This window comes from Notolepis coatsorum (assembly GCF_963971535.1).
Source record: "Notolepis coatsorum genome assembly, chromosome: 3".
Classification (NCBI taxonomy): Eukaryota; Metazoa; Chordata; class Actinopteri; order Aulopiformes; family Paralepididae; genus Notolepis; species Notolepis coatsorum.
The window spans coordinates 16917051-16935810 of record NC_140167.1 but is presented as its reverse complement, the minus strand read 5'-3'; the positions used below and the strand labels follow the sequence as shown (position 1 = coordinate 16935810).

Below are 18760 nucleotides of genomic sequence, written 5' to 3'. Positions count from 1 at the left end.
ACATGTTATTGGGTTAGTTAGTGAGGACTATTATACCAGCCACAGGTCAGGGGTTAGTTAGTGAGGACTATTATACTAGTCACATGTTATTGGGTTAGTTAGTGAGGACTATTATACCAGTCACATGTTATTGGGTTAGTTAGTGAGGACTATTATACCAGCCACATGTTATTGGGTTAGTTAGTGAGGACTATTATACCAGCCACATGTTATTGGGTTAGTTAGTGAGGACTATTATACCAGCCACATGTTATTGGGTTAGTTAGTGAGGACTATTATACCAGCCACATGTTATTGGGTTAGTTAGTGAGGACTATTATACCAGTCCACATGTTATTGGGTTAGTTAGTGAGGACTATTGCACCAGCCACATGTTATTGGGTTAGTAGTGAGGACTATTATACCAGTCACATGTTATTGGGTTAGTTAGTGAGGACTATTGCACCAGCCACATGTTATTGGGTTAGTTAGTGAGGACTATTATACCAGTCACATGTTATTGGGTTAGTTAGTGAGGACTATTGCACCAGCCACATGTTATTGGGTTAGTTAGTGAGGACTATTATACCAGTCACATGTTATTGGGTTAGTTAGTGAGGACTATTGCACCAGTCACAGGTCAGGGGGTTAGTTAGTGAGGACTATTGCACCAGCCACAGATCACCGATCAGGGGGTTAGTTAGTGAGGACTATTGCACCAGCCACAGGTCAGGGGGTTAGTTAGTGAGGACTATTGCACCAGCCACAGTTCACCGATCAGGGGTTAGTTAGTGAGGACTATTGCACCAGCCACAGGTCAGGGGGTTAGTTAGTGAGGACTATTGCACCAGCCACAGGTCAGGGGGTTAGTTAGTGAGGACTATTATACCAGCCACATGTTATTGGGTTAGTTAGTGAGGACTATTGCACCAGCCACATGTTATTGGGTTAGTTAGTGAGGACTATTATACCAGCCACATGTTATTGGGTTAGTTAGTGAGGACTATTGCACCAGCCACAGGTCAGGGGGTCCGTAATATGTCCCGCTCGTCTCTGGATCTTCTTTAATCCAGTACGTCATGGCTTCTCCTCGCAGCTCTCTGGGAACTCCTACTCTCACAAGGTGGACATCTACTCCCTGGGCCTGATCCTGTTTGAGCTGCTCTATCCTCTCAGCACGCAGATGGAGAGAGTGAGGGTGAGTCGAGCGACGCATCGTGGACCAAAATATCATCACATTTGTCTCAGTTTTGACGGTATAAACAGTATTTGACCGTATTTAGTTTTCCAGTACACATTACAATGTGATACGACATATCTTTTTGTCATTATCGTGTAACGCAATTATCGTGGTGCTATTATTTCATTCAGAATTGTCTTTAAAAATAAATTAAATAGCGCTGCAAGGATTTTTCTTTCGATTAACTTTAAAATATACAGTGTTTTATCATTTATTTATTTTTGTGTAAAAATCCATACATTGCGTGGATCTATGACGTGTACCTTCATGTTCGGTGTGGCTCCCAGCCCTGTCCCAGACGGATGCATACCAAATATGGGTTTTCGTGTTATGTTTTAAATATTAATTTCTTTAGTTTTTCTGCGCCTGCAGAAGTAAATATAGTAGATAATGCAACAACACAGAGAGCATAGTGCAACTGAGTGTATCTAACCCCACGGTGCAGTGATGCTCAGATCACAACACAGAGAGCATAGTGCAACTGAGTGTATTTAACCCCACGGTGCAGTGATGCTCAGATCACAACACAGAGAGCATAGTGCAACTGAGTGTATTTAACCCCACGGTGCAGTGATGCTCAGATCACAACACAGAGAGCATAGTGCAGCTGAGTGTATTTAACCCCACGGTGCAGTGATGCTCAGATCACAACACTGAACATCTTCAACAACTTAATACTTGAAACTGTGAACCATGACACAATTACAAGATTAGATAAGATAATAATTTTATAATAATAGTATAATGATAAATAAGTATTATAAATAAGTAAATTAAATAAAAATATATATATAGAATAGGAAAGAAAAGAAAAGAAAAGACAAAGAGTTTAAAGAGTGCTTGACAGCTTTGACGGACAAACTGCCTCGTGGCCAAAAGCACCAAACAAAGAAGAGTTCATTTTAATTAACAAAAAGTGAAATCAATTTAAATTATTCTTTTGTTCTTATTTTTTTCTATTTGTTTCTTCTATTCATCTTTTCCCTCCATGTATACCGATTTATAATTAATCTTTTCCCTCCATGTATACCGATTTATAATTCATCTTTTCCCTCCATGTTTACTGATTCATAATTCATCTTTTCCCTCTGTGTTTACAGATTTTTTATAATTCTGTTTTAGTGCTGTGGACATAATACTTATTGTTACCTGCATATTCAATTTTGTTTTTCTGGCCACTACTGCCCTACTTATTACACAGACACGCAGACACACACACACGCACACACACACGCACACACACACACACACACACACACACACACACACACACACACACACACACACAGTTTTTCACAACAGTGATTACCATAAGCCAGGACGTCTTTGTCTTTGTCTCTAACAAAGGCCTTGATTAATCATTAGCACTGTTCATCTGAAAGGTGTTTACATCTTGTTCTTCTCCTCAGACTCTGACAGAAGTGAGGGCTCTGCAGTTCCCCGAGGCGTTCACCAGGAACAACGTGCAGGAGGTGAGTGGCGCTCTGCTGCCATCTAGTGGCCACGAGAGGAACTGTCTCCATGACTAAAACAATAGTTGTTTACACCGACGGAGGTCAAGCGATGGGGGTTTATTTACATGGCATATTTCATACATAGTTGCAATACAAAGTGCTTCACTTATCTGTTTAACATATTTTATTGATGTTTTCTGGTATGTATATATATTATACAATACATTAATGCAAGAATACAACACTGCAGCACAAAGCGCTTTACAAACATGTCTGAGATGGTCAAAGATGTTATTTCCACATGAATGAATACCAGTTTAGTCTCAGTTTAGCCCTCAGTTCTCAGTAACATAATCCAGTTTATTACTGAAGCAGTAACTCAATCTGATTACGTCAAGCAACTTTTGGATGGTTTTGATTCCAAAATCTATAGAATATGAAATCTTTCTCTTGACTGATGTTTTTTTATTGCTGTTATTTTAACCCACAATCATTGTCACATTCAAAACACTTTTTTGAGTAGAGTTATTTAAGGAATGTTTGTCTATAGCAGGTAATTCACTTTCTTTTCTCCAAAGGTATCTATAATCTGATCTAAAAAAAAAATTGTAAACAAATGAATTGGATTCCTGTAATTCTGTTACATAATCTGTTACTTCCCACCTCTGGGAATATCTTCATTTTAAGAATGACATGCATAATGTGCTTCTGCGTTATTATTATTATTATTATAATAAGAGTTATGTTATGTTGTTTACTTTATGGATTATGGGTCATGTTTATACAGTATGTTAAAAGGTAGTGTCTAGATCCCATAACCGAGAAGGACAATTGTACATTTATCTTAGTATCTTGTCTAGTAGGTTTATAAACGTTTAGGTGATAAAGATGACAAGTTACAACTCAGCAGCTCGGTCAAAAGGTGACTAACGGTGTTCGCATGGAGATGTCCTTCCGGGCTATGGGATCTAGACACCACCATGTTGGGTAAAAAAGCTGCCTTTAATGCACATCAGCTTGGCAGATCGTCACTACGTCACTATTGCATCACAGTGTATACAGAACACACATCGCTGGTCATTGAAAACAGCATGGGCTGTTGGAATTTAAAGGACCATCGTAAATGGCCCCCGTTATCCAGTCCTTTTTTCGGCCGAAGTGATTGTTAAAAAAAAAACGCTCGACAAACTGTAAAAACACAGAGTGTCGACTCTGGATTTACAACACGGCCGTTGCAATGGCTCAAAATAGCCACATCCCCATTCATTTGGACTCCAGACGTGCTGTTGTTTACATGGCAACGGGATAGTAAAGCGGGCCTGCCTGTAACCGTCGGCAACCACTTTCAAAAGGAATCGCCTAGTGGTGAGAGTGGGTAAAACATGATGCCAGTAATAAAACATTCCATTTTTGTCGATATGTCTTTCGACACATAGCAACCATTGTCTCTCGCAACATGGGAGGAGAAATAGGCATTCCAATGCGTGACGGTGTCTACTGATGATGTGGACGGAATTATGCATTAGTCATAGCACTAATATAATATAATATGAGAGATTGATAAGAAAAACACTTTTGTTGTTGTTGTTGTTGTTGTCACTGTTCCAACAAGGAGGATGTTTGGTGTTTCATCCCTGACCTTTTCTAGAGATGCGTTTGTCACGAGTTATTGTTTTGTCTACGTGTGTCTTTAACCCCTCTCTCTCTCTCTCTCTGTGTGTGTGTGTGTGTGTGTGTGTGTGTGTGTGTGTGTGTGTGTGTGTGTGTGTGTGTGTGTGTGTGTGTGTGTGTGTGTGTGTGTGTGTGTGTGTGCCCGTGTGCCCGTGTGCCCAGCATGGCATGGTGAGGAGCATGCTGTCCCCGGTGTCCCGGGGAGCGCCCCCGAGGCGGCGGAGATCACGGAGCTGTCGCTCTTCCAGGACCTGGAGCTGCCCTGCCGGCTGGCCCTGAGGCAGCGCTCCCGGACCTACAGCGCCTCCTCCATGACGCCGCCCCGCCCGCCAGGCCTCGTCCAACTGAGACACCAAACGCACCCCCCCCCCCCCCCCCCCCCCCCCCCCCCTCGCCGCCACCTCCTCTCCCGTACCAGACAACTGCCTAAGAAAATCAACATAGCCCCTTATCGCCATGCGCTGGTTACGCACTGCCTAGAACACACACACACACACACACACACACACACACACACACACACACACACACACACACACACTTAGATATTCTAATATGCCAGTATGTCACCCAAATGTACCAATTCAACCAACACACACGTGCACGGTGACGTTAACGCTGATCCACGTGTTCTCACTCATCACCGGTATGCTGCCCGGCTTCACCAGTACCATACATATATACAGTACATACATATATATATATACATTATACATATATACCGGTTAACAACCTACTGTACCTGGAAAAGGAGAGCCATTGTTTCTGAGGCTCGCTAAAGGTCTGTTTTCCCGCCCGTGGCTCGGCCAGTGTTCGCTCACCTCAGGTATACCAGCCAAGAGGAGGCTCCCAGGGGCCTTTCTGACAGTCCGTCCTACTGACTAGTGACTCGTCCTACTCGCTGGCACCGGTACAACTAGCACTGGTGGTGTTGTGATGTGATGACGCCCCATTTTTATTATTATGCCTGATGATGATTTGGGGGGAGACCAAAAAAAAGAAAAAAAGATCCGTCTTTTTTTCCAATGTGTGTGTTTTTTTTTTATTTTATTCCTTTTTCTTTTTTTTTATACGAGAGGGAGGGCGATGTGTTGCGTCGGGAACAAAAGCTTATGAACGCGGTTCGTTGGTTTTTTTTTTTACACGAATCCTGCTCATTGGATATGATTTGCCTTGAGGAAATGGGGCAAGACGTCTGTGAATGAACGCCGAGCCGTCTGCTCCGCCGCGCATGTCTCTTGGACGGTTATTGTAACATAAAGAGAAAGAAAAGGAAAAGGATAAAAAAAAAAAAGCCAGTACTTTGAAACCAGTTATTTCGTGTACATTTTACACAGTAACTCTGTGATAACTCTGAGGCGCTTGAAGCCGTCAGTGACCCCCCCCCCCCCCCCCCCCAACACCTCTCTTTCACTTTTGTAAATATAACCGAAAGGGGAAAAAAGACAACTTTCTTTACTTCTTGATTTGTTGATCGAAAAAGGGGCTTTTCCGTGTATGAATCGTGTACATAATAATGTAAGGCGCCGTTGCTTTCTTTTGTAAATGGCTTTTTGCCACGAGGCTGCTGTATAATAGCGAGCGGGGGGTGTCCCGCGGAAAGAGAGAGAGAGAGAGGGAGAGAGACGAACCAATGACGAGATGACAGCTGCATTTTACAGATATAGCCTGAACGTGTCATGTGCCCCTGCAGCCCCCGGCAGGACGCGCTCTCCGTCTCTCTCTCTCGTGTGATTTCACAGTGTTTCCCCCAAAGGTTCGGAGGTTATTTGTGGCGGCCCGCGACGCGCGAGGATGGACGTGCACGCGGTTAGCAGTCTGCACTTGTGCTGCGAGGAACGCGGTTACCATCGTATGCACTGTAGGTTAATGTCGAGTCTGGAATCTATTCGTCTAGTCTGCCAGGCGCGAGGTGGTCCGCCACAAATAAAACCATGTATGGGGAAACACGATCTTAACGAAAATGCATTTAGAAGGGGAGGCTGTTTTCCTCCACATTTATAGGTATAGAGATGGTACCAGCAGCGCAGCCTGCAGGTGTAACTGATGGTCCGACGTGATCTACACAGACCAGTGTAGTTGGTCCAACATGATCTACACAGCCAGGTGTGACTGATGGTCCGACATGGTCTACATGGGCAGGACAGGAAGCTACCGTGTTTTATCAACTCACCGGCCACTTTTACTATCCTTAGAAGCCAAAGTGATTTTTTTAATATCCGTATATAAAACCGTATACGGTATATGACCCGTCGAAATGGTTTGAAGAAGCGACTAAGCGAGACGGGGTTGCCAGCGCTCAGCGGGTCCAGCGGCCGGCGGTGACTTCCTGTCCTCGCGAACGAGCGTGGTTTTTTAATTCCCTGGATGTGTGAGCCAGAGGTCACAGAGTCACTCACATGACGTTTCTTTAATCTACACACACTGCTAATTGTAATGTACTATAATGATTGTACTTTTCGAGATTCTTTTTTAGTCTTTTGGATTATTAATAATGCAGTTTGCTTTTTCTTACTATAAGGTGCTTACCGTCGCTGGTGAGGGAAGCCAAGCTGACGTTCACACACACACTGGTGTGGTGGAGGGTACGAGTAGCTCCTCCGGTTATATAGAGCGGTGGTTTCTCAACGTGGGGCCCGGGGACCCCCGGGGGTCCTTGAGCAGGTTTCAGGGGGTCCCCAGGAGAAAAAACTAAACAAAACAGGGGATCGTTTTTTAAATGTCACTATTTAATCCACTTTAGCCCAGCGAGAAAACAATACTGTGTAACAAGACTATTTTGATCATGTTTAACTTTCCTCCACTGTTGTTCACGGTGTCACACTGTAGCGTGGCTGTAACTCGTGTTACAGTCGGCACAGCTGTGGAATTCTGGACTTAATCGCATCTAACGGCAACACATCTCAGATTGGGCGTCCCCGGGACAAACCCTCATCAAACGGGGCAAATTACGTATCAAATGTGATATGATTAATTACCATTAAACTGTATAGGAAGGTGGGGTCATCGTATACCTACTTCAGTAGTATGTATACCTACTGTATCTGCTTCAGTAGTATGTATGATTGATCGATTGATTGAAAACTTTATTAACAGATTGCAGAATGGGTACAGTACAGCTCAATACATACAATTGTTAAGGGGATGCAGACCAGAGAAAGACTTTCGTCTTGTTTACATCAGGGTCCCCCATTTACAGTATACCTACTGTATCTACTTCAGTAGTATGTATACCTACCCACTCAACTACTACTACTGCTACTACACCAGCACTGCATTCATCCGTTCACATTAATGCCATAATAGATTAGTGATTCCTAGCATATTGATTGTTCCCTTCAAAATCAGCAACCCTCTCTTTTCTTACCGTTTTAAATCATATACTGTATTGGAGCGTGAACGAAGGCACAACTCTCCCACCCCAATTATTTATTTAGTTATGATGTGCAGACTCGATGACTTTAGAATCGATGGTGAACAATTTGGTGGAAAGATCTCGGATCCCTCTAATGGTGAAAAATGTAATTACATCTCGGCTCTTTATTGTCCAATGACCCCAAACTTGACGACTCTTTAAGTCCATCACTGTTCATTAAAAGTAGTGGATCGGATCGTCCAATACTTAATCATCGATATCAGTGCATCCCTAACATCTAACATTATGGATAATGTGTTATCTGGTTTCCTTTTGTTTGTTTTTTACGCTTCTAGAGATTTCCCTCTTGTTTCAAAGACACAAGTGACCATTGTTTGTTTTCTTAATTGTCTTTGTTCTGATCCAACTCCCTCATCCGGGTGTCCGTGGGGGGGGGGGGGTGCTTCAGTTGAATTCAGATTCACATGTCCCAAGGCCCTACCCAACGTGTAGTTGCGTGTACTCGTGCACAATCTGTTCTCTGTCCATCTCTTTAATTGTACATATGTTTATTTGTTTTTATTTATGTTCATCGCTGAGATCAATCCATTTTGGGTTGGTGATATTATGAATGCGCTCCGTACACTGGAGTGCGTTTGGAATATGATGACTTCTTACAAGTCTAAATTTAATAAACGGTTCTATAACATTTGTACAGTTTTGTGTCCTTGGTGTGTATTTTGTGGGTCGGCTGTGGTGTTGGGCACTAGGATGATTTGTCATCTTTATGATGTATCTTATGGCTTCAGACTGTAGTGTTTCATCATAGGAACGGGCAAGGGCTTAGGTTTGGTTTCAATATTGGGGGGGAGGGGGTCTAACACTCTATTTCTGGTGTACTTTTCTGCACCAATTTGTGCCTTTTCTGCATAAATCTATGGTGGAAATATCTTGACTGAACACGAGTGAGTGGCATGTCTGCAAGGTTGAGATGGTACGGTCCGGTAGGGGTGTCTGAAACTGTTGGCTAATATATAGTTACAGGTAAGAAGGATTTAGAAATGTTTTGACCCCCATTTTTATTTATTTTCTACCGCTTTTGGGGAGGGGGTTGTCTTTCACATCGCAATTTTTTTGAGGGGGACAAATGTACCTCTTCTCAATATTGAGGGGAACCCCCCCCCCCCCCCCTAAATATAAGCCTATGGGAACAGGCAGAGGTGAGGACTTCAGATTCAGAGTTTTATTTGACACATGGAAACAATACAATCATGGAATTTTTCATACAAAATCATAAATACCATACCATGGGCAAAAGGAGCAGGAAGAAGAATTATTCTTATAGTTACCTGCCCCTTATTCATAAACTAAACAAGTATTACTTGATGGTCGGCGTACAACCTAATTTACACAAAATAATATACCAAATGTATACCATATACAAAGAAACAAACAATCCACAGTTTAAACGAGAAACAATTTAATGATAATAATAATAATAATAATAATAATAATAAAGAATAAAAGAAAAAAAGATATCTCACTATTCAGATCACATTTGACTTTCATACTGACTAAATATATATATTTTTTCTATATAATTCTTTTTGAATTGACACACTATTAGTATTACATCCCTTAAGCTCTCTATGGAGAGAATTCCACAACTTTACACCAATAACTGAAGGACACATCTGTGGTACGTGCAAACTGATGTTTAAAATTTAATTTCCTCCTACTAAACTCACTTTCTAAATGAAAAAGATTTTGTAATTTTTCTGGCAGTGTGTTATTTCTTGCCCTAAACATAATTAACATTGTTTGAAACTTAACCATGTCTTCAAGTTTAATTATTCTAGATTTAATAAATAATGTGTTTGTGTGTTCTCGATAATTCACTTATCCTTAATAATATCACATTAACCACAGCATACTGGATTATCCTCAATAATATCACACTATTAAATACATAATATTACATTACAATATCAAAGACAGAATACTGGAGTATTCTGAAAAATATCAAAGAAAGAATACTGGAGTATCCTGAATAATATCACAACACAAAACAAATACAATGGGGGAAATAAGTATTTGAACACATCAACATTTTGTTCAGTAAATGTATTTCCAATGAGCGTATTCAAGCGAAATTTCCACCAGACGTTTGTATTAACTCAAGAAATCTAAACATTAAAGTCCATATGTAAATATAGTTATGTGTAATAAAGTGGAATGAAACAGTGCTTCCAGTAAGCACCATTGGGGGCATTATCCATAAGTGGAAGCAACATCACTCCATCATCAACCGGCCATGCACAGGTGCTCCTCGCAACATTTCTGATCAGGGAGTCAGAAGGATACTTAGAAGAGTAGCCAGAGAGCCAAGGACCACTAGGAAAGAGCCCCAGAAAGACTTGGAGGCAGCAGGTACAACTGACAGAAAGTACCATAGGCAATGCACTCCACCGCCATGGCCTCTGTGCACGCTCAGCCCGCAAGACTCCACTACTGAAGAAAATACATGTTGAAGCTTGTTTAAAGTTTGCCAAACGACATTTGGACAAGCCAGTGAACTACTGGGAGCATGTACTCGGGTCAGATGAGACCAAAATGTTACTTTCTGACTGTCACACAACACACCATGTTTGGAGGAGAAATGGCACTGCACATTACCCGAATAACACTACCAACAGTGAAGTTTGGAGGTGGAAGTATCATGGTGTGGGGCTGCTTCTCCTCTCCTTGTACTGGCAGACTTCATATCATTAAAGGAACAATGAATGGAGCCATGTACAGAGAGATTCTTGAGATGAATCTGCTGCCATTCACCAGGATGCTGAGGATGACAAGTGGGTGGACCTTCCACCATGACAACAATCCAAAGCAAACAGAAAAGGAAACTTGCAGTTGATTTCAGAGAAAGAAAATCAACTTGTTGGAATGGCCCAGTCAATCACCTGACTTAAACCCAATTGAACATTTGTGGAAGCATCTGAAGATCCAGATTCACAAGAGCCCCCCCCCCCCCCCCCCGCAATCTTCAAGATTTAAAGACAATCTGTGTAGACTAGAGGAATGGGCCAAAATCACACCTAAATACTGCGGGTGATTAGTTACATCATACAGAAAGCGTCCTTGAAGCTGTCATTACAAACAAAGGCTTCTCCACTAAGTATTGAATTAATTTCAGTTAGTGTGTTCAATACTTTTTTCCTATGTCATTCCACTTTATTACACATAACTTTATTTATGTATGGACTTTAATGTTTAGATTTTTTATTGTCTGGATTCCCTGAGTTAATAGTACCAAAGTCTGGTGAAAATTTCACTTGAATGGCCACATTGGAAATATATTTACGGGACAAAATGCTGATGTGTTCAATACAACTTATTTCCCCCATTGTACATGGGGTGCCTCGAAGACAGGTTTAGGAACCACTGCCATAGAAAAATACATAAGAATTGCTCACAAGACCAGAACGGTCCCGTTAACTTCAGCAGTAGCCTTTAATTTACTCAACTGTAAAACTTTGTGTGTTGGTCCTGATGTAGAGGTGTGTTGGTCCTGATGTAGAGGTGTGTTGGTCCTGATGTAGAGGTGTGTTGGTCCTGATGGAGAGGTGTGTTGGTCCTGATGGGAGAGGTGTGTTGGTCCTGATGGAGAGGTGTGTTGGTCCTGATGGAGAGGTGTGTTGGTCCTGATGGAGAGGTGTGTTGGTCCTGATGGAGAGGTGTGTTGGTCCTGATGGAGAGGTGTGTTGGTCCTGATGGAGAGGTGTGTTGGTCCTGATGGGAGAGGTGTGTTGGTCCTGATGGAGAGGTGTGTTGGTCCTGATGGGAGAGGTGTGTTGGTCCTGATGGAGAGGTGTGTTGGTCCTGATGTAGAGGTGTGTTGGTCCTGATGGAGAGGTGTGTTGGTCCTGATGGAGAGGTGTGTTGGTCCTGATGGGAGAGGTGTGTTGGTCCTGATGGAGAGGTGTGTTGGTCCTGATGGGAGAGGTGTGTTGGTCCTGATGGAGAGGTGTGTTGGTCCTGATGGAGAGGTGTGTTGGTCCTGATGGAGATGTGTGTTGGTCCTGATGGAGAGGTGTGTTGGTCCTGATGGGAGAGGTGTGTTGGTCCTGATGGAGATGTGTGTTGGTCCTGATGTAGAGGTGTGTTGGTCCTGATGGAGAGGTGTGTTGGTCCTGATGGAGATGTGTGTTGGTCCTGATGGAGAGGTGTGTTGGTCCTGATGGAGAGGTGTGTTGGTCCTGATGGAGAGGTGTGTTGGTCCTGATGGAGAGGTGTGTTGGTCCTGATGGAGAGGTGTGTTGGTCCTGATGGAGAGGTGTGTTGGTCCTGATGGGAGAGGTGTGTTGGTCCTGATGGAGAGGTGTGTTGGTCCTGATGGGAGAGGTGTGTTGGTCCTGATGGGAGAGGTGTGTTGGTCCTGATGGAGAGGTGTGTTGGTCCTGATGGAGAGGTGTGTTGGTCCTGATGTAGAGGTGTGTTGGTCCTGATGTAGAGGTGTGTTGGTCCTGATGGAGAGGTGTGTTGGTCCTGATGGAGAGGTGTGTTGGTCCTGATGGAGAGGTGTGTTGGTCCTGATGGAGAGGTGTGTTGGTCCTGATGGAGAGGTGTGTTGGTCCTGATGGAGAGGTGTGTTGGTCCTGATGGAGAGGTGTGTTGGTCCTGATGGGAGAGGTGTGTTGGTCCTGATGGAGAGGTGTGTTGGTCCTGATGGAGAGGTGTGTTGGTCCTGATGGAGAGGTGTGTTGGTCCTGATGGAGAGGTGTGTTGGTCCTGATGGAGAGGTGTGTTGGTCCTGATGGAGAGGTGTGTTGGTCCTGATGGAGAGGTGTGTTGGTCCTGATGGAGAGGTGTGTTGGTCCTGATGGAGAGGTGTGTTGGTCCTGATGGAGAGGTGTGTTGGTCCTGATTGAGAGGTGTGTTGGTCCTGATGGAGAGGCGGCAAACAGCCGGGAACCACTGTAGTAGCTCCCTGGTGGTGTCTGTCGCACAGGTCAGATACCCATCCAGCTGCTTGCTGGCGTCGTGAGCAGTTGTAGACTTGAGAGAGGAAAAGACGAACTGGTGGTGTGTGGTTCCAGTGAGTTTGATGTAGTCCAGACCTGAGAGAGAGAGAGGGGGGGGGGGGGGGGGGGGGGTTAGGGAGAACGGATATAAAGATTGAGGTAAATAAAGAGAACAAAATACAGCATATGCATATCCATAAATATATGTACAAATGCTAACCAGGTTCAAGTACAGTTTTTAACCACAAGCAGTGTGCATCCTGCACAGCTACATCCACTACTTACTAAAATGCACAGCATAAAAAGCTGCCTTTATGAACTTTGATGTTACTGTTGTTGTAGGCTATTGGAGGATACTTTTATGGTGTTTAAGATAATTAGTGTGAATGAAAGAATGGGTGTGCATGAATAAGAAACTCTTGAATGCACTATAAAAGTATGCCGTTTCTGTTAACCTACCCTTTTTTGATGAGGTCTTCATCTTGTGTCCAGGAGTTCCGGAATTTTGGGAGCAGGATGGCAGTTGCGATGATTTTGGGATCTTGATATATGTCTTTGAAGCGGGACTTGATTCCCTGTTGAAGGGCATCCACCAGTACACCACAGTATTTGAGCGAGAGCTTGCTTCGTTCAAGTTTCACGCTCAACTGCTCGAGTGTTGGCAGCAGCCATCCCCCAGATGTGCATTGGTCTCTCAGCCTGCAGAATGTTCAGCGCTTTTGCAATCGGATACAAGAACGTGAATTCTGCCTGATTAAACCTGAGAGAGAAAAAGAGAGAGAGAGAAATTGACTACTGACTTGTTACGTTAATGCGACATATACTTTCAAGTTTCAAACACCTCCTTCCTCATCCTCAGCCACTCTCCCTAAAAAAGGATACTCCAAGGGATGGTGTGAGAGAGAGAGGGGGGGGGGGGCAGGGGGAGAAGGAGAGGAAGGGTGTGGAAGAAAAGAGGGTGGTTTTAACATAGATGCTCAAAATGCTCAGAGAGAGAGAGAGAGTTATATTCCAAATGTTTACTATTATATTTTGTATATATTTATCTTGTATTTAAATGTTTTGACTTGATACAGTACACCCTTGGATGTCTTGCTTTTACAGCAATGGTCACCATCCATTCATGTACAATAAAGAGAGAGAGAGAGAACATTTAGTTGCTAAACACAATTTAGAGGAGAAACACGACTTGCATTCGAACATCTAGAGCAGTGCAGCTACTCCTGATCGCATCTTCTCCTGCTTCCTTACAGATTTGGAGGATTCTCTCAACAGCCATGAACGTTGAATTCCAACGGGGTTTGGTTGGGCCTTATATCAGCTGAAGCCTGCTTTCTGCTTCAACAGCCTCAGCTGCCAGAGCTGATCTGCCGCTTCGGTTCCATAAACCTTGGCCCTTGGCGAAGCTAGACCTGAAGAGCTTCTTGTAGGCATCCTGCTTTGAGAGGGCTTTTTGAGCATCGACAGTTGACACCAAGTTAAGGATGCCTTCACTTTAGAGTATTGAAACCAAAAGATTGCATCAGTCCCGTATCAGCACGCTGATAAAGTGAGTAGACCTCACCCAAGTCCCAAAACGTTTGTTTCTCGAGGAACATTAGGAGGCAATGGGCATAAATGCCACTCTGCTCTGACTGCTTCCATTGCTTGTTGTAGGCAGTGGTAGAGTTAGTGTACTGTATAGTGTTCTCGGTACAGAGTACTGTATAGTGTTCTCAGTACAGAGTACTGTATAGTGTTCTCGGTACAGAGTACTGTATAGTGTTCTCAGTACAGAGTACTGTATAATGTTCTCGGTACAGAGTACTGTATAGTGTTCTCGGTACAGAGTACTGTATAGTGTTCTCAGTACAGAGTACTGTATAGTGTTCTCAGTACAGAGTACTGTATAGTGTTCTCTGTACAGAGTACTGTATAGTGTTCTCTGTACAGAGTACTGTATAGTGTTCTCTGTACAGAGTACTTTATAGTGTTCTCAGTACAGAGTACTGTATAGTGTTCTTAGTACAGAGTACTGTATAGTGTTATCGGTACAGAGTACTGTATAATGTTCTCGGTACAGAGTACTGTATAGTGTTCTCGGTACAGAGTACTATATAGTGTTCTCAGTACAGAGTACTGTATAGTGTTCTCAGTACAGAGTACTGTATAGTGTTCTCAGTACAGAGTACTGTATAGTGTTCTCAGTACATAGTACTGTATAGTGTTCTCGGTACCGAGTACTGTAGTGTTCTATAGTTATCATTCTGCAAACATAGCCTGCTCTAAATGACAGATGGTGCCTCTGACATTCTGACCAACTCTTTCAATGAAAACACCATCTTGTTCCAGAGTATGAACATCATGGAGCAAGTACAGCTGCATTTCCATACCTATGGAGGTATGTCACTATTAACAGTATTGCCAGCTGTATAGCGTGTAATGTGGATTGGTATTTTGGTGCCACATTGGCAGGACCCAATATACAGCACAAAGTTTGTGAATTTTATATGATGTGCCAAGCGGCTTGGCAATTTTCAGATAATCTATATAAATTAAATTCTATATAAACCAGAAACTGTTCACATTTGGGAGTCTAGAATAAGATCATTTTGACTTTTTATTCTTAATGTCTTAAAACAATTATTCCTGAATTTTTTTACTGAATGATGTATCAATGTATTTCCAGCAAATATTGAAATAATAAAGGGTAAATTAAATATGTGCAGTGTCACATGACCAGAGCTGTTTACATCCTCCCGCCCTCTCCTTCCCACCATGTCTCTCTCTCCCTATCTCTTCCCAGCTATGACTTCCCAAGCAAATGGAATGCAACATTAGCATGTGTACTGTACATAGATACACTGTGTTATCCCAACGGTCACAATAGTTGCCTCAACATGTTTGCTCATTATATGACCACACTATACAAATTTGAGTAATTCAGCCAGGATGTAAACAGCGCTGGTCATGTGACACTGCACATATTGAGACCCTTTATTATTTCAATATTTGCTGGAAATACATTGATACATCATTCAGTAACATTTTCAGAGCCTTATAACAAACATTATTACACTATTGTGACCAGTGGGATTAAATGTGTAATATAAATTGTATGTACATGTTACATGTTATATGTTATAACATGTATTCTTTATTTTCTATATATTTTCTATATCAATTTAATTTTAACATTACCATATGTTAAAAGGGAGAGGGCAACACAATGTTTTTGTAAGTTGCATACAGTTATGAATAGATTGTAATAAATAAGAGTTTTAAGTCGATATAATGTGGTTGTGTAGTTATTTTTCTGTTAACTTATTCATATGGATTTTAAAACTGAACCTTAAGTCATAGTAACTGCAAATATTTGAGTTGATTAACTTTTTTTTAAATGAGGCAAAAGATTGACTCAATTTCTTTGAGTTCTGGTTACTTATTCGCATGGATTTAAATTGAACCTTAAGTCACAGTAACTGAACATATTTGAGTTGTCTTAACTGAAGGCCTTAAGTCACAGTAACTGAACATATTTGAGTTGCCTTCACTTGAGAACCTTAAGTCACAGTAACTGAACATATTTGAATTGCCTTAACTGAGAACGAAGGTTATCCTATAACCCTAGTTATATGAATACTGGCTGAGCGTCTCGCTCTGCCATTATGAGATGTATCTCTTGCACCTACTGTGTGCGTGAAAAAATTGCACATGCACGTCACTTGCACGTGACCACGCCTACTCCCGTGTGTGCCTACAAGACACAGGGAGTGGTCACGTCCACGCCCTTCCAAGTTTGAATTCCATACGTGAAAAACATCCAAGGGACCTCAGGGCGCTGAAGAGCGAGATGCTCAGCCAGTATTCATATAACTAGGGTTATAGGATAACCTTCGTTATATATTCATACTGGCCAATCGTGTCTCGCTCTGCCATTATGAGATCAAAAGGGGCAGAGCGGACACTTGGCCACGTCAAATGCACCCCCTGAGGGCCCATAAGCCCCTGCCAGGGAGAAGGGGAGTCCAACCGCCCGTCCTAACGAACGGGGGGAGGCAGTCAACTACAACCAATGTGCGAAAAAGGGAACCAGTCACCCTAGAATGCACAGTGCAAGCGAGACCACGTGTGACACAGCACTCCGCGGTCCACACCCACACACACCTGCTAGCCCACCTGATGGTGGGATGCAGGAGAGGTCCCGGACCTCAGGACCGCCTGGGAGACAGAGCCCCCAGTCATGTCCATGAGGTAAAACCTAACAAAAGGACCCGGGGAGGACCAGGAGGCTGCAGCGCAGATGTCCTCCACCGAGGCCCCCCCAAACAGGGCAGCGGAGGTCGTCACTCCACTAGTGGAGTGTGCCCTGATGCCTGCGGGGGGAACCTGTCCAGCCAAAGTGTAGCAGAGGGCAATGCCCTTGCACAACCAATGTGACAGTCGTTGCTTGGACATCGCCTTACCCGCATGAGAGCCACCATAACAAACAACAGTTGATCGGTAGCCCTGAGATCCTGCGTGCGACTAAGGTAAACCTTCAGCGCACGGACAGGACACAACAGGTGAAGGCTTGCCTCCAACTCACTAGTGTGAGGAGGAGGGTGAAACGCCTGAAGCACAATATCCCTGGAGCGATAAGAGCTCCGGATATTCTTTGGCACGAAGGCCGGATTAGGCCACAGAATCGCCTGCTATCGGCCCGAATAGACAGGCACTCTGACCGCACCGAGAGAGCACACAGCTCACCCACGCGTTTAGCGGAGGTGATGGCCAAAAGGAACGCGGTCTTAAAGACAGACGATCCAATGGCGCCTGCTCAAGAGGCTCAAACGGGGCCCCCAACAGCCTTTCCAGGAACAGTTGGAGGTCCCAACTCGGAGACAGAGCACGTTCCACAGGCTTGAGACGCCGTGCGCCAAGCAGGAAACGTCCCATGAGAGGGTGGCAGAACAGTGTTCTGCCCTCAAAGCCCACATGACAAGAAGATATAGCTGCGGCGTATACCTTCACTGTCAAGGCCGACCGCCTATCCAGGATAGACTGGAGAAAGGACAGAACCGAGTCCAGGGGGCATGACACCGGGTCCAGGCCCCCAACCTCACACCACTCTCGAACCATACGCCACTTCCCTGAGTAAACCGCGGTAGTGGACGGAGCGCGCGCATTCTGGATGGTGTTAACCACAGTAGAGTTAAGACGCATCCCCTCCAGATTCACCCTTTCAGCAGCCAAGCCATTAGAGGCTGCTCCAGAACAGGAGGCCTGAGAGAGGGCCCGCGGTGACCACGGAACAGGCCACGGCGGGGCCACCAAGAGCTGAATCAGGGCCGGGAACCATACAGCTGTGCCCCGGTCCAGCACGACCAGGATCAAAGTCCTGCGCTCCTGACGTACCCGCCCCAACAGCTGAGCTATCAGGTGTATGGGGGTGAACGCGTATAGAATCCCGGGCGGCCACGGACCGAATCGGCTGCCGCCCGGTGGAGACAGGGGGAGCGTACTCCTCCCTGTCTGTTGATATACGACGCCGACGTCGTGCTGTCCGTCCTGATCAGAACATGCTCGCCCATCACATGATGGCCGAGCTGTCCGAGGACTAGAAGCACTGCCTTCAATTCCAACACATTGATATGTAGTGCAGACCGGGCAGCATGGTCCTTGCCAGCTGCCCCCTACTGTGTCGGTCCGACACGTCCCCCCCCCCATCCCGTGAGGGAGGTGTCGTGAAGACCTCGACGTGTGACAGCACGATATGGAATTCAAACTTGGAAGGGCGTGGACGTGACCACTCCCTGTGTCTTGTAGGCACACACAGGAGTAGGCGTGGTCACGTGCAAGTGACGTGCATGTGCAATTTTTTCACATGCACAGTAGGTGCAGGAGATACATCTCATAATGGCAGAGCGAGACGCGATTGGCCAGTATGAATATATAACTGTAAGTCACAGTAACTGAACATATTTGAATTGACTTAACTGAGAACCTTAAGTCACAGTAACTGAACATATTTGAGTTGCCTTAACTGAGAATTGTAAGTCTTAGCCAACTGAAAACATTT

General features: G+C 44.1%; 1 protein-coding gene across 1 annotated transcript in view; it reads left to right on the top strand.

The window, feature by feature from the left end:
* eif2ak3 (eukaryotic translation initiation factor 2-alpha kinase 3) overlaps positions 1-4692 on the top strand; it is a gene marked incomplete at its 3' end in the record, with an annotated part of 67013 nt that extends 62321 nt beyond the window's left edge. The window contains 5 exon segments of the mRNA XM_084310836.1: positions 1076-1177; positions 2629-2691; positions 4507-4536; positions 4539-4658; positions 4660-4692. Of these exon segments, the coding sequence (XP_084166962.1) occupies positions 1076-1177; positions 2629-2691; positions 4507-4536; positions 4539-4658; positions 4660-4692 (348 nt within the window).
* Positions 4693-18760: the final 14068 nt, after the last annotated feature.